The 16,923-nt window shown below is 33.5% G+C and overlaps 2 protein-coding genes across 3 annotated transcripts; both read left to right on the forward strand.

Moving 5' to 3' along the window:
- Positions 1-1,954: 1,954 nt before the first annotated feature.
- Positions 1,955-8,878, forward strand: LOC147397088 (cytochrome P450 714C2-like). Its single transcript, XM_086452531.1, has 5 exons — positions 1,955-2,286; positions 4,522-4,748; positions 6,931-7,178; positions 7,711-8,065; positions 8,314-8,878. The coding sequence occupies exons 1-5, from the start codon at positions 2,001-2,003 to the stop codon at positions 8,737-8,739; spliced, it is 1,542 nt and encodes a 513-aa protein (XP_086308657.1). The 5' UTR covers positions 1,955-2,000; the 3' UTR covers positions 8,740-8,878.
- Positions 8,879-11,727: 2,849 nt separating this feature from the next.
- LOC147397089 (uncharacterized) lies at positions 11,728-13,934 on the forward strand. 2 transcript variants are annotated; one of them, XM_086452533.1, is made up of 3 exons: positions 11,728-11,888; positions 12,584-12,627; positions 12,820-13,934. In XM_086452533.1, exons 1-3 carry the CDS (start codon positions 11,743-11,745, stop codon positions 13,521-13,523), a joined length of 894 nt encoding a protein of 297 aa, XP_086308659.1. In that variant the 5' UTR covers positions 11,728-11,742; the 3' UTR covers positions 13,524-13,934. The 2 variants fall into 2 exon arrangements, with proteins under 2 accessions (XP_086308659.1, XP_086308660.1); XM_086452534.1 differs by having other exon boundaries at positions 12,587-12,627.
- The last annotated feature ends 2,989 nt before the right edge of the window (positions 13,935-16,923 follow it).

The raw sequence follows: 16,923 nt of genomic DNA on the forward strand, positions 1-16,923 counted from the left end.
TTTATGTGAGTATTGTTGAAGAAGAAGATTGAAAAAAAAAAAGAATAGTACAATATTTTTAAAATCTTTAGGTTTGATTGATGATTTTAAGAGAGATTAGACTTTGAGATGAGAGATAATATAGTATTTACTATTATAATGATAGAAGGCGGAATAGAAGTGGTTCGATACCAAAATTTGAGTCGTCATAAATGCCTCCGCATTTATATTTAAGTTTAATATAATCAAGTTCATTTTGATAAAAATAAAAAAATCAAGAAAATTGGAAACCAACGTGAGTTGCTTAGTTTTCAAAATCACAAATGTATCATTTTTACTACTTAATCTTTAAAAACCATTTTAATTTATATGTTAAATTACAAATAAGTCCTTTTAATGGATGTGTGCTTCACACATGCCACCTTCTAGTTGATATCTTTCCTATTATAATGGGAGATGGTGGACCAGAAGTGGCTGGACACAGTTATGAGTAGGGGTGCAACATGGTTCAGTTTGAGGTCAAATTGGAACCAAACTGACATAGGTTGGTTTCACTAAATAAGAATCATAACCGAACCAAATTTCATTGGAACCAAACCAACGCAAACCGAATTAATGTTGGTTTAGTTCAGTTCAATTCTACGGATTGCCAATATTCTATAAATTGTAAGTAATATATTTTAATGAAAAAAACAAACATAAAATTTTATACAATAAATCACAAATCTATCCATAAAAAGTCATTAGCTTATTCATAAAAGATCACTAAAATATGTCCTAACTCTTAAAATAATTCATAATAATTATTTTATATATATCTATATATATATTATTGCATAGGGGTTTGGTTCTATACAAGTTTGATCCAAGAACCGAATCAAATTGATCAGCTCTCCATTTTCGTAACTTAGAACCGAACCAAACCACCTTAAAGCTATCGATTTGATTCGGTTCTTGATTTAAATCAAACCAAGTTGCACCCCTAGTTATGAGATGCCTAGTATTGTTATTGGGTTTGGATTTATCAAAAGTGACATTTTCCCGATGTGGAGTGGGCTTGACTCAATTAGGCCCACATGAGGGTTTGAGGACAACGTTCCAAGGCAAAAAAATTTAGGTATATATTGTATTTTCGAGTAGGGTTTCTTTATGTTTTTGCTCTGTGAGGTTCCTTGCAGTTGTGAACAAGAAGTTTGTAATCTTTATTATTGATAGTGTATTTTTCTCTCTCTATCTTTCCTTCATAGATGTAGGCAATTTGCCAAACCAAATAAATCTTGTGTGTTTATTTTGTTATTTTATCTTTACTCTTATTACGCTCCTACACAACAGACACCAAATTTTAAGTGGTCATAAATGCCTCACTTTTATATTTAAATTTAATATAATGATAACCATTTTAATAAAAACCTAACAAAATTGCCAACTGAGAAAAAGTATCATTTTTTTTTACTATGTAATATAATATTCTAAAAATCCTTTTAAGTCAGTTTCTTAAATAACAAATAATTCTTTTAATGCATATGTGCTTACACATGACCCCTTCTAATTTAATTTAATTAAAGAGATGAAGATATTTAATATTTTAAAAAGATGTGAATCCCACTCTAACTTAGTAAATTAAGATTCCCTCAAAACTCTTGTAATAAAAAGAATAGGAGTCGCAATAATATGACTCGGCCAAGTGGTATATTCAATTGACTCCCTGTCAAAAATCGTAGATATGTACATCTCGAGATACATGACTGCACTTTCTCATCATGTATCTCAAGGCATATAAATATATGGTTCACTTACCTGTCCCTATCAGCGAGTCAATTGAGTATGTCGCCCGACAATCATATTTTCAAGACTCAAATAATGATTTTCTATGAAGATGTGCATTTGTGTATATTCCAAGGTCAATGATTCCGCGTTCGAAACACGTCAGCCGAGTGAAGACTTCGCACTCTAATAAAAAGGCAACAGTGAGGTCTGTCCAGTAAGCCCAAAACGAAAGAGAAAAAGAAAAAAAAAAGGTGATGGAGGGGGTTGTGAAGATGTTTATCTCACTCTCTCTTGTTTTTTTCTTCAGTTTGTTTTTAAGGCTCTATAACGTTCTCTGGTTAAAGCCTCAAAGACTTAGATCAAAGCTTCGAAAGCAAGGCATCAATGGTCCTCCTCCTTCTTTTCCATATGGAAACATTCCTGAAATCAAGAAGATCGTATCAACGGTCACAAAGGCTCGAAAAAATGAAGAATATTCAATCAATCATGGTTGTGCTTCCTTTCTCTTCCCATATCTGGAGCAGTGGATAAGGCAATATGGTAAGTTTTATTTCGACCAGATATAGATTTATTTACCAAAAAAAAAATCAAGATTACTGAAATATAGATTCCTTCATTTTCTTCTTGTTTATTTAGAGGATGAAACCATATATATATATATATATATATAGATTAATATTGAGTTATTAATTTAATTATGAGGAGAATATATATAAGTGCTGATCTGGTCAACACAACTCATGGTAGAAGATAGAAGGTCTTTTCAGAAAAAATAATAATAATGATTTTGCTCCCCCCACACCAAATAAAAAATAAAAAAATTGTAGAAAGTAAAAGGTTTTCTCAGAAGATAAAACAAAAAAAGTGGTAAGAAGAAGCCAGTGAGGCAACTGCTCCAACACTACTTTTTATTTTTTTGTTAAATTTTTATGAGAGCTGCTATTGCCAAACCAAATTTTACTAATTCCACACCAATTTCTATGTAAATCAACAAAATTGCACATAGTTGGTGTGGCGTTAGTAAAATTTGGTGTGGGAATAGTAACTCTCTTTTTAAAATATTAGATATCCTTCTTTTATGCTTTAATTTGACACTCCTCACCTCCCTCCAATTTTTTCTCCCGCCCCTCAGCTTTTTAGGCTATTTTAGACTCCCCTTTATACTTTGGGGAACATTTGCGATGCCCCAACTTTTGTTTTCAAATTGATGCTATACCCCCTTTGGCTTATTTTTCTTTTGAGTCGTGATGAATGCACGCGGTAAATCATACGCGGTTGACATGGCAAGGGCATAAAACAAGAGATCTTTTTCATCGCGATACACAAGGAAAAAGATCTACAGTTCTATGCCTTTGCCACATCATCCATGCATGGTTTACTGTGTGCATCTATCATTATTTTTTTCTTTTTTTAACTAATATAAAGTGGCCTAAATACCCTCTTTAATTTTCAATTTGTAATAAATAGAAAGAAAGAAAGTAAACTTCTTTCCTAAAATTTGTTGGTACTTCAACCTTTATAAAAAATTAATTTTAATCTATTTAACTCCATCATTTCAACATTGTCTCGACCCCTTCTACAACGCTTTAAAACTTTATATATAAATCTCATCATCTTCTACTTTAAAAATCCTATCTTGTTATTTAGATATGAAGATTAAAGTAAATCTTAAGGTAAAAATTAAGGTTAACTTTTTACCCTAAAGGTTGAATTCAAAAGATTTTTTATTTCAAGTTAAAGAGGGAAATGAAATTAAATAAACTTTTTATTAAATAAGATTGAGGTTGAGGGGACATATAGGCATTTTGGTGATGTTTGAGATATCTTATGTTTTTGAAGATGATATTGCCCCTTGACTTGAGCATTTTCTCATAGATTACTACGATATGACCTAAATGCCCTTTCCTTCAATCTTTGACCAAAAACTTTTGAATTTTCTCCCCAAAACCATTCATCTTCAAGCTCTTCAATCTTACCATACCCTAAAAAAAATAAAATAAGTAAATAATAACAAAAAAAATCTTGGCTCTAGCTTAACCCTTTTAACTTTCAATTTCTGACTTCATTTTCTTGGCAAATCACTATACTCGAATGTTTTACATTGACGAATAAACCTTTTGCTCCAATCTTTATACTTAGATTTTATTTATTTATTTATTTATTATTATTATTTTTTTTTATCGGTAAAGTCTATTTTTAATGAGTTTAGTAACTTGATGCTGGTAGAATGTGAACCCATGTCTCTAGTATCACCACCTAAAAATTTTAACAACTAAGCTAGCTAGCACCTACAAAAAGAACTTTATTGATATCCTTTGATGATTATTTAATTCACTTGGATAGAGTATTTAAAGAGATTACATCACACCAAGATGTAGAAAGTAAGCTAATATATCGTTCACATTCCCCCTCACGTGTAACGTGTCTCCTACATCCCTGTGATTACCCACTCTGATACCATATAGAAGCCCATGGGCCTAAGTCTTCTTCACAAAACCGGCTTGTAAGGTGAGGATTGCCCAGGTTTATCTATAGCTCATGGTCTTGATAACTAGGCAATGTGGGACTATCACTCGCACCTAAAAGGGAACTTATCCTAACCATTATATTTACCCTTTGGGATAAAAGACGCATAAGTAATAGGTATGATACATAGGAGTGAATCTCCGACAAATTGGGCTTGAGTTTCAATTGCTAAAACCCAAACATGAGTTTCAATTTCTCGCCCGAGTTTGCTCACAAGTTGTTTAAAACAATGGATTCAACTTTTGACAGGTAAGACGTTCACATTTTCAATGGGAAACGTACAAGTCTTATGCCTGACCCACCCTGATGTGGTGAAGGACATGGGCCTGTGCACATCTTTGGATCTTGGGAAGCCTTCTTACCAACTAAGGGAACTCAGACCTTTGCTTGGACGGGGTATTCTAACCTCAAGTGGGCCTGCCTGGGTACACCAGAGGAAAGTCATAGCTCCAGAGTTGTACATGGAGAAAGTTAAGGTAAATTCAAAAAATAATTACCCCCTTGAGTTTTGGTTAATAATTGAAATACCCGAAATTCCAAATCGATGCCATATCCTTTGACACCTTGTCTTCTCTTAAATACTAATAAACTGCTGTATAAACCTCTCGTATTCAATAGGAAAATGTTGAAGTAACATTAACATTGACATTGATTCTCACATTGCTCACATGGATGTATATATATATATATATATATATATATATATATGGAAATGTTCAGCACCCAACCATTTATCCAAACCATTTGCCCAACATGTTTTGTCCTACATGGGTTAGAAGTTTTGGAATGGGCTGATTTTTGGTGAGGATGATCTCTACAGTTAGAAGATCATCCTCACAAAAAATCAGCCCATTCCAAAACTTCTAACCCCATGTTACAAGTGAAAAATCGTGAACCGTCCATTTTTTGTAAATCATTTGTGATGGGGTAGATGTTATGGAATGGGCTGATTTTTAGCGAGGATGATCTCCTCACCATAGAGATCATCCTCACCAAAAATCAGCCTATTCCAAAACTTCTAACCTATGTAGGACAAAACATGTTGGGCAAATTGTTGGGTAAATGGTTGGGTGCCGAATGGGACCCATATATATATAAATGTTGAAGTAACATTAAAATTGACATTGATTCTCACATTGCTGACGTGGATGTATATATATATATATAGGGTCCCGTTCAGCAACAAACATTTTGACAAACATTTTGGCAAAACATTTTCAAAACATGGGTTAGAGGTTTTGGAATGGGCTGATTTTGGTTGAGAATGATCTCAACGGTGAGGAGATCATCCTCACCAAAAATCAGCCCATTCCAAAACTTCTAGCCCCAGTTTACAAGTTGAAAATTTGTGGACCGCCATTTTTTGTAAACCATTTTTGACGGGGTTAGAAATTTTGGAATGGGCTGATTTTGGTGATGAAAAAATCTCCTCACGTAGAGATCTCCTCACCAAAAATCAGCCCATTCCAAACCTCTAACCCATGTTTTGAAAAATGTTTTGCCCAAATGTTTTGTCAAAATGTTTGTTGCTGAACATTTCCCATATATAGATATATATATATATATATGGAACCATAGATTATTTTCATCGAGATACACGTGAAAAGCATCTATGGTTATGTGTGCACCTCCACATCAGCATGTGAGAATCGATGTCAATTTTACTGTTACTCTGGCCCGACTCTATTCAATATAGAGTCGTGCTAGGTGACCTCAGTGGGGGAAACACGGAGGGACACCTTGACGTGGTGGTGCGCGCATGTCCATAGATGTGTTTTACTCGTATCTCAGAGAAAACGTATCTATGGGCATGCACGTGCCTCCACGTCAAGAGTCCCCCGTGTGTCCCCCACCGAGGTCACTCTAGTATTAATCTTCAATATATTGTCAAAACCCTCGTCAGGATGCACAAGAAGCCAAAATTATCGTGCCATATACTTTTTTCTCCCTAATAATTAGATTTTTTTTTTTTTTTTAATCAAACAGATGATCTGTTGTTCATGTATCTACTTAAATTTATCACATATTTCTTTTTAATTGTAAAGTAAACAGCTATATTGAGGGTATACAAGTACTATCATATTTAATATATTCTTCTTCCTTCCTCGAGATTGGTGCAACAAGAGAGGCATAGCTGGTAGTGATTTTATAAAAGTAAAAAAAAAAAACATATTTTAAATAGGGTCTTGTTAATGTATGGCCTAAGGGCACCCGTTAAAGTGCAATAAATACACTTTGGAAATTGGAATCCGAGTTTATTTTTGTAAAAAATATTTTTTTAAGGGAATTTTTGGTAGAAAATCCAATTTTCAAAGTGTATTTATTGACTTTAAGTGTGCCCTTAACAAAAACCTTTTATATATTGAGGTGGGGTGCAACCAACAACTTGTAATATGCAACTAGTCGGTCAAAAAAAAAAAATGGTTTCAATAATAGCTAGCATTATTATTAGAGTTGTGATTTTCTGACTCCCCCCTCTGACACACTCCCCCAAACTCTCCTGATGTGGCATTTTGTATAACCATAGAGCTTTTGTGTATCCCGAGGAAATCTATGGTTCTAAAACATACCACATCAGGAGAGTATGTTGGAGGGGGGGAGTTAGAAAATCATTATTCTTATTATTATTTTTGTTGGTGATGCATAGTTTATTTATAGGGTATGACAAACCTTATGATGGAAGCAGCCAAAATGCTAACAGAATTATGGGAGTGTAAGATTGAAAGTGAGGGAGGACATGCAGACATAAGAGTTGATGATGACTTGAGAAGATCCTCATCCTTTGTAATCTCAAAAATTTTATTTGGAAGAAATTATGCCCAAGGGACAGAGATATTCTTAAGGTTTAGACAGATTCAAAAGACCTTGTCTAGGCCAAATTTGCTTAGTAAGATCTTTGGATTGAGGTATGTATATATCTCTCAAAGTTTACTACTTCATCAATTATTAAGGCCTTGTTTGAGAATGTAGTGCATTAAACAGTAGAAGCACTTCTTGCAAAATTGGTCATTTTCCATGAGTTTAGAAAGTGCTTTTTGGAATCTAGAGAAGTTGTGAACCGTACCATTTATTTGGTAATTGGTGAACAAACATCTTTGGACATTTTGATAACTTTCTTAAAAGTTTTCGGGTAATGCCTTAGAAACACTCCAAGGGATATTTTAATCATCAACCAAAATATGTGAGGAGATTATCATCTAAAGAGAATATTTACGTCTGATTCCCTCAGAAGTCAGAAATGGGTCTTCACCACGTTTGGCTTCTCGTTTTTGGTTTCTTAGTCATGCTGGAAGCGATTTTAATATATGTTACCAAACATTAATTTTTTATTAAAAGAACTTTTGGGGGTCAAAAGCATGGTATATTCATATTCCCATCTTTTGGATAAGGCTTTGTTGTTGTTGTTGTGGTTGTTGTTATTGTTATTGCTGTTGATAGATATTTTCCTACAAAGAACAATCGGGAGCAATGGAGATTAGAAAAGGAGATGCACTCAATGATCTTAAAGATAGTGCAAGAACGAGCTGACTCTACATCAGATGAGGATTTATTACAAGTGATCATCAAAAATGCTAAAAATGATGATATAAGGGGAATTGAGGCTGAGCAATTTATTGTTGACAATTGCAAGAATATATATCTTGCTGGTTATGAGACAACTGCGACTACCGCGTCGTGGGTATTAATGTTATTGGCTTCAAATCCACATTGGCAAGATCGTACTCGTGCCGAGGTGGTACAAATTTGTGGTGGGCATGTGCCCAATGTTGACATGCTCCGCAAGTTAAAAACGGTATTAAACCTTATTTTGTTTATTTATTTTTAAAGCATTGCGTCATCGATATGGTTTTAAAACTCGTTTTGACATCTCGTCCATGAACAAGACCAAGTTGTCTCGGATGAGATTTAAAAAAAAAATGCCTTAAAATTAGAACAAACCATGTCTTTGAGACAACTAGTCAACTCGTCTCGGTCTTGGATGAGATTTATAACCATGACCATCGGTCATACATCATACTTACATATGATCTCCAATGGCAGATGACAATGGTGATTCATGAGGCATTGCGTTTGTACCCTGCTGTACCTTTCATTTCAAGAGAGGCCTTGAAAGACATGGAGTTGGGAGACATTCATGTTCCCAAAGGCATCAATCTTTGGCTACTTGTGATATCTTTGCACCACAATCCTGATATTTGGGGACCCGACGTTCACGAGTTTAATCCTGAGAGGTTCGCTAATGGACTCAACAGTGCTTGCAAGTTCCCGCACACGTACATGCCATTTGGTGCTGGGCCTCGTATATGTGCTGGACAACACTTGGCCATGACAGAATTGAAGATCATTCTTTCTCTAATTCTATCGAAATTTTCTTTCTCCATCTCTCCTAAATATCATCACTCTCCATCGTTCACAATGGTCATCATGCCTGAATTTGGAGTAGATCTCATTGTAAGGAAGGTTTAATTTGAAAAAAAAAAAAAAAAACTCATTTATTTTAGCAAATAAGAAAGCAAAACTAGTCTCTCCTAAGGTTACATTTCATATTTCTGGTTATTTTGTCTTACTTTATTTGATAATATTGTTATTTCTTCTCACTTTATAATTTTTAATTGTTGCTTTGATTTAGAAACTGGTCATAGTTATTTGTTATATTTATATTTTGAACAATGCTAAAGTGACTCAAGATTGGACCTCACATCGCATGCTCTGACGTGAAAGTTTATGGAAACCATAAATGCTTTTCTTTAAGATACGAGTGTAAAAGCATCCATGGTTCCTATCCACTTTCACGTTAAGATGTCCGATATGAGGTTCAATGTTGAAGTCACTCCAACATGACCCTTATATATATATTTTCTGGAAATAAAAAAATTAATATAATTCTAAAATTTAAAAATATGGTAATTCTTAGGTTGCTATATTACCACTCTAGCATACTATACCTATACACCACCCGTATATAAGAAAGCTTCATGATTTGTGGTTCGATCCATAGACAAAAATTCTAGTTTGGAGAGTAGGTGAGCTCTAGCTATTGAATTTGAATATTTTGATCATGGGCATTAAGGTCCAATGTGTTTTACTCAAGAGTCTTGGCCCTTAGAAATCCCTCAAAGGTTAACACCGTATACATTTAACGTCCGTTATCTAACTGTTTTCTTTAAAAGTAGGGTGACTTAGGTATTGTTTGTTAAATTGAAAAAAAATAAGTGCTTAATAGCATTAAGCGCTGAAACTTATAAGCACTGAATTTAAGTGCTGAAAAAGTTGTTTGTTTAGATACTGAATCATGTTTGTTACACACTGTTGAAACTAGTAAATTGTCTTTGTTACCCTTACAATCATATTATACATTGTTTGCATGTTTCAAATGCTTATTTATTATCAAACACAATAAAATATATTATTTCTTATAAAATTAAAATACAATTTATTTTTAAATAATAAATAATACTCAAATCTTCAATTTATAAATAATAATTTCTATTTATAAAAACCCACAAATTTCAAATTAAAAATAATAATGTCATAAAAGTCACCAAAATTTGAATTCAACTTTAAAGAACTTAATTTTGAATGAATAATTTTCGATGGAAATGAAGGATGTGTAATTATAAAAGCACCCTATGAATTAATAAGGGCAACCCATACTATAGACATTTTTTTTTATATAGGTTAAAGTTTTTGGATTAAGCAAATTTTTAGTGAGGATGGTCTATATAGTCTAAAGATCATCCTCACCAAAAATCAATCCATTTTAAAACTTCTAACTCGTCAAAAATAGTTTTTTAAAAAAAAGGGACGATTTACGGTTCTTGAACTTGTTTTGATATGGTTAGAAGTTTCAAGATGTGCTGATTTTTGGTGAGGATGATCTCCTCATTATAGAGATCATCCTCATCAAAAATCAACTTATTCCAAAACTTTTAACCCATATAAGACAAAATAATTTAGCCATGGTGTGGGTTTATTAATTTGTGGGGTGTTTACATACTTATCCATGGGATATAAGAGGTAATATCCTTTTAAGAATAAGGGCATACTTGTCCATACTCAAAAAAATAAAGGGCATACTTGTTCGTGTTGAAAAAAGCGAAGTGCTTACCGCTTCAGCACTTTTTTTCAGCATCAAAATAGTACTGAATTTTTTTCACTTATTTTCAGCAATAAGCGCTGAAAATATAAAGTAAACAAACGCGTTATTTTGACAAAAGTGCTGAATTTAACTTTTTTCAGCAATAAGCACTGAAAATAGCGCAAACAAATACCGCCTTAGACATACCCCTACACCTTTGGTGAATATTGAGATACCTCACATGTTTCCAAACTCATGATCGCCCTTGTAGACTAACTAAAAAATTATAAATGCCCTCATCTTCAACTTATAGTATATAAAAAAAAAAAATTGATTTCCCCTTAAAAACTTTGCTTTTAAATCTCTATGGTGAATTATTTTTAAAATACTTAACCTTATGTTCAATCCAACATTTTCTATAGGACTATCAATGTATCGGATTCGGATTGAGGGCCAATTTGATACCAATCATATAATGATTGGATCGGACCCGAAAGTGATCTGATAAGCTTTGAATCAAACTCTTTTTTAATCATGTTTATTAGGATCCAAACCTAATTCAACAACAATGGGGTAGAATCAAACTTGATTTGATATACAAAAGTTAAATACTTTTCATAAATTTAAACAAAATATGTTATATAATTTATATACTTTCTCACATTTTGTCGAATCGAGTCTTTATTGGATCAAGACATGGTTGATCTAGCACCGATCCAATAAGATATTGGATCAGAACCTTATCATATCAAATCATCATCGAAATCTAAATCCTTGATCCAGATCTGAAATTGGATTAGAAAAGGTCTGATATGATTTATCGACTAATGTCCTTCATTTTTATTTTTTTTATTTTTTTTTGTCTAAGATTGCATTGTCTTTTACCATCCAAAAATCCTTTTTTCCTTGAGGTTTGAATGTCAAATTAGATGAAAATCTTAAGGTTGAAGTTAACAATAAAATTTTTACTTCAAAGACTAATCCTTTTTATGAAAAAAAAAAAATTACAAAAAGTTAACGACGGGGACATTTTTGGTCATTTTTTATTAGTATGTCCAAGTCACCCCCAAAAGTACCAATGTGACCTTATGCATTTAATTTAACCTCCAATGGCGGCAAAGGGAATATCTACCAAATGAATATTTTCAAGATTTATAAAAAAATATTAATTAAAATAAATCTGTATTTTCATTCTAGGTGGGAGAAGAACTCGTATAGCAACTTCATTCTGGGTGGGGAAAGGATGTGAGATATCTAACAAGGGTGAATTAGTAATTTTATTATTTAAATACTTTCGTCGGAATGACTCAATAAAGACCAAAGTCAAAGGTTATTTTCATTATTTTGAAAATACAGGGGCATTTCTAATATTCACCAAAACGGGGAGGGGTATGTCAAAAACTATAAACCCTAGCAACGTTACCGTCATCTCTCAATCTCTCCACCTATATAGCTATAAAATCCAATTTCGCTTCTCTCTCACTTCTCCCGGCACATACGGATTTCTTCGACTTTCGAAAATTTCCCTCCAAATCAGGTACATTTCTATGTAATCTGTCTCTTGTCATTGTTAGGGTTTTTGTTTATCGGTTAATTTTTTTTTTCTTTTATTAGAGTTCCTTTGTTTAAAATCACCGATGCTGCAGAGTGAAATTGGCTTGTCTGGTGCTAGAGTTTTGTTTCTAGGGTTTCTTTATTTGAAACTACAGATTGTATGTATGTTATGTGTTGTCTATCTCTTTTCGTTGTTTGGGTTTTGGTTTATGAGTTAAAGTTTTCTGTTTTAGGGTTCTATTGTTGGAAATCACCGATGTTGCAGAGTGAAGTTGGGTATTTGGTGCTAGGGTTTTGTTTCTAGGGTTTCTTTATTTGAAACTACATATTGTATGTACATTTTATGCAGTCTGCCTTTTTTTGTTGTTAGGGTTTCGCTTTATTGGTTAAAAATTTCTCTTTTAGGGTTCTATAGTTGGAAATCACTGATGTTGCAGAGAGAAATTGGGTTTTTGGTGCTAGGGTCTTGTTTCCAGAGTTTCTTTATTTGAAATTACAGATTGTAGGCTCGTTCTATTTAGTCTGTCTCTTTTTGTTGTCAGGGTTTCGGTTTATTGGTTAAAAATTTATCTTTTAGGTTCCATTGTTGAAAATCACATGTTGCAGAGTGGAGTGAAATTGGCTTGTTTGGTACTAGGGTTTCTTGATTTGAAAATACTGATAGTTTTCCTCCAATAGCAGGTTCTTTCGGAAAACTCCATCTATTCTGGTTTGGATGGAAGGTAATTTCCATTAAAGATGGGAAATTTTAATTGTCCCACGTTTTTTCTTGTTTTATGGATGGAAAACTACCTTGTTACGGTTTGATTTTGTTTCTTGTTATGAGTTATGCTCAGTTTCTGACGATAGTCAGAGTATTTGAATTAGGGTTTTGTATTAAAGATTGATTAACAGACTGATTTTCTTTCTCCCAGATATGAAGTCTGAATTTGATTCAGAAAAAATCAAGAACAAAGTAGATTCTTGTCTGGAAACTTCATTCTTGCAAAAGAACGGTAATGTAGAAGCTGAGCCATCAAAAGTCATTGATGGTAGAATATCTCTAGGGCCAATTACCCCCAATCCGGATAGAGAGAATAATGGAAAAGATGTTCTCGACTTCTTGTCTCCCTTGACTTGGGTTTCCTCAACAACAGGAGTATGTTCTGATTCTGGCAGAATTGATGAAGCTCAAGATCTTTGTTCAAGCCCTCGGACACCGAGAGAGGATGTCTTCGATCCATTTGCTCCGGGTCCAGATGAGATGATGTTGGCTCCCTTGGTTAAGAAATATATGAAGGAAGCCCGCAACAATGTCTCACGACGGTTAGATTTTGATTCTTCTATGGGGTTTAAGGAGCATAGCAATGATAATGATGGTGTGGAAGTTCTCTCGCAAGAAGAGATATTGTTAGATACAATTTATGAATCCTTCTTGGATGCAATTATCTCAAAGCAAGTCGAGGGAGTTGCAGCTGAAATCCTTTCTAAGGAGATGGGTGTTTCCGGTGGCTTCAAGACACCCACTAAATTTCCTCTCTTAAATGGCATTTCGGAAAGTTGCCCAGGTGCCCCTAAGAAACCCAGACCGAGTTCAAGGAACATTGATCCAACGATGTGCAAAAAGCTTGAATTTTGAGGAAATTTTATTCTTGATTATGGTAATTTCTTGAAGGGAATTGAGGTTGTGGTTCATGTCCAGCTTACCTTAAAAAAAATTCTTGAAGGGAATCAGTTGATAAATATTTCTTCTTGGGATTAAGTCAAAGCAAGAAATGGGCGCAATAGTTGAGATTGGCTACTAGTAAAGCTGAAATAAAGTTTGCATGGTTGCTTCATTTTCTCTTTGGTAGGTAAGCTTGTACATGCTAGTCTTGATGCCTTATCTATTGAATTTTGTGCAATGTATAATATTCTTCCTTTGGGAACATATGCTTCAATGACTAATTTATTCTTTCTAACAGTTTGTAGTGTGTACTGGGGTGGAAAAAACGAATACTGTTTGATCTTTTCATTATATTTTAATGGGTTGGATACTTGATTTGGATTAGCAAGTGTTTAATGTTATCAACAAATTTTTATATAATGCACTTTATTGTTTGGAATTGTCTAATATATGTATTTTTGACTGGGCTATTCTGTGTGGAGTTTGATTGGAATTTCGTACCTTGGGTATTTTGCAATTCTCAAATAAGTTTTCGGGATATTTGTGAAGCTAAACATGGCCTCTTGTCTGATGGGAATTCCTGTGAAATCACCACCATTTGGTAAGAGGTGTATCTTATCATTTCGCATCATCTTTAAACCTTGTTCCAAAATTTTGGATTTGGCAATATGGATCTTGTTTTGCCAAAATCAACAGTCAGCCAACTCATTCACTCGGGTTTTTTTCCCTTTTCTTTCTTTGTTTTGGTAGGCACATAAGATTAGTGGTTGGTTGGTAGCTAGTAGGTGAAGGCGGCAATGGAAACCGGGTCGACGTATCAACACCCATGCTTTAGCCAACTTGGCAAGCTGGCACCTTCATTCACTCTAGCCTAGAACCCACATAGATGGAGTTAAAGCTTCGATCCCAATTATATGATTTATTATGAGCCCATTGGAACTTGCAGGTGCCAGCTAGATTAGATTATGACGTAAAAAAAAAATTTCTCTGTTGAATTGTGTATTTCAACAGTCCTTGCATATCACACCATATTACGGTTGAAGTCGGACACTACTTTTGTTTTGATTTTTAACCAAGTACATGCAAATTAGTTTATATTAGTATTTGGGCATTTAGGTCCTCGTCACCATCCAACTATGTCATTAATTGTACCAGAGTTTTGTAGGTGGATTCATTGTGTGCGAGGGGTTTTCTGGAGAGACTGGACTACATCCCTAGTAGGAATGTCTGATTGACATGATGAGCTTGCAATCTCTGAAGCTAAAATATTTAATTGATTTCTTTTTTGCTTTATTTTTCATTTATTCTCATCTAGATGTGCTTGTATTAAAACACCATATGCGCAAAACCATGTGAATCAGATTCCTGTAATTGATCTGGTGGAGCCTAGTTAGCAGTAGGTCATCGGATCTTGGATTAAGAACGAGAATGTGGGGATTTTGTGGACTCTTAATTAGCGACACTAACGTTTCTTTTGTGGATGGAATTATCATTGCTTGACCCGTAACCCCCAACCATAAAGGGTTGTTTGGATGCAAGGATAACTTTTGGTGGGGCAGTGGATTTACTAAGGATGAAGTATAGACACTGTTCTCTGCATAAATTATTTGTCTTGAATTTATTTTAAAAATTCTGGCTTTCTTGGAATGTGCACTTCATCTTTTGGGTGGTTGTATGTGTTGCTGTTGAGGCAGGGACTATGATTGGATTGAGAGAAGTGGAGATAAGAGAAATTCATTTAAGAAAAGAGAAGAGAAGAGAAACACATCTCTCTATCATGTTTGGATTGACAAGAGAGAATTTGGGATAATTTTGAAATTTTAAAATATCTTTAAAAAAAAATTATAAAATATTTTAAAAGGGTTTATCTTCATTTGTTTATTTTTCTTTCCACTTTTAGAGAGAAAGAAAATTCATATTTTTTTTTTCTCTCCAATTCTTTTCTCTTCTCTCCCCCACTTAATAATTCAAATAAGAGAAATGGAGAGAAATTCATTTATTTTTTCTTTTCTCCATTTCTCCCAATCCAAGCATAGGATAAATATTCTCGTCTATTAGTGTTTAGACTTTTGCGACAGTTCGGTGTTCATAGAGCATGAGAGGACCGGGACTGGGACCGGATCGCGACAGTTCGGTGTTCATAGAGCATGAGAGGACCGGGACTGGGACCGGATCGGAAGGATGCACTCTCACCCTCAGGCTGTAATGGAAAAAAACTTGTTTCTGCTTCTAGATTCCTAAAAGGAAAAGAAAAAAAAAACCATTTATTGTTTGCCCTTCTCTATGGCCTTTTTCTTACTTATTATTATTGTAGAAATGAGCATTTATGTTCATTGACTTCCTAATCATTTGGTTTACAAATTTCATCTATTCGGTCTATCATTCTCAAATGGTGATGGAGAAAATAAAGCAGATCGATTGGACAATGGGGGTTTATCAATCATAAATGATTGGATAGAAAGGATTTTTTTTTTTTTTTTTTGATTCGCTATACCTTCTTGATCATTCAAGGGTGTTTCCAAATGATTGAATTCATTACTTACTGATTTTAATTCAATACTATTGGATTATGTGATCATAATTTATGTTTGACTTTTACTATATATATAAAAGAATTTATGTATGATTTTTATTATATATATATATATGGGGAATGTTAACATTCAAGACCTCGTAGGGATTTTAGCATTGTCCATCGCAATTTTTATTTCTTTCAATGATAATTTTTTTTTTAATGAAAACGATAGAGTATATTAATTTTTTATATAATAAATAATTATGAATAAATTTTCAATTAACATTTATCTATCGTTGGATATTTTCAAATTGGGATACTTTAAACAATTTCAAAGGATTTTATCTAGACAAATTATTGTTTTGAATTTTGGTTTCCTGTCTCATCTTTTTAGGTATCTCATTTCTTTCATGAATGTTTGTCAAGATAAATTGTAGTGATTTTAAAAACCTTAACACGATAAACTAATGAGTCTAAACTAACATTAAATTTGAAATCGTTTCTCACATTACTGATGTGGATGCATGTACAGAATCATAGATGCATGCATTCATGTCAGCAATGTGACACGATTTCTAAAATGTTACATGACCCTGACAAGCAATGTGAAACGATTTCTAAAAAGTTACATGATCGTGACAGTTAAAATATAAATTAACTGATTGAATTGACCGTATCCCAATAATGACGATCACCCAATACTATACCGTACCATTGATTGGTCTTTCAAAGGAAAAGTCACACCAAAAATTTAAATTTTTGACTGAATCAATTTTCAACTATTGAACCAATCAAATTGATAAAGACCGATTTCTTACGTTACAAAAAAATATTTGATAATCAAAATTTAATATACAT

This window comes from Akebia trifoliata, chromosome 8 (assembly GCF_017979445.1).
Source record: "Akebia trifoliata isolate Shusen 1 chromosome 8, ASM1797944v1, whole genome shotgun sequence".
Taxonomy (NCBI): Eukaryota; Viridiplantae; Streptophyta; class Magnoliopsida; order Ranunculales; family Lardizabalaceae; genus Akebia; species Akebia trifoliata.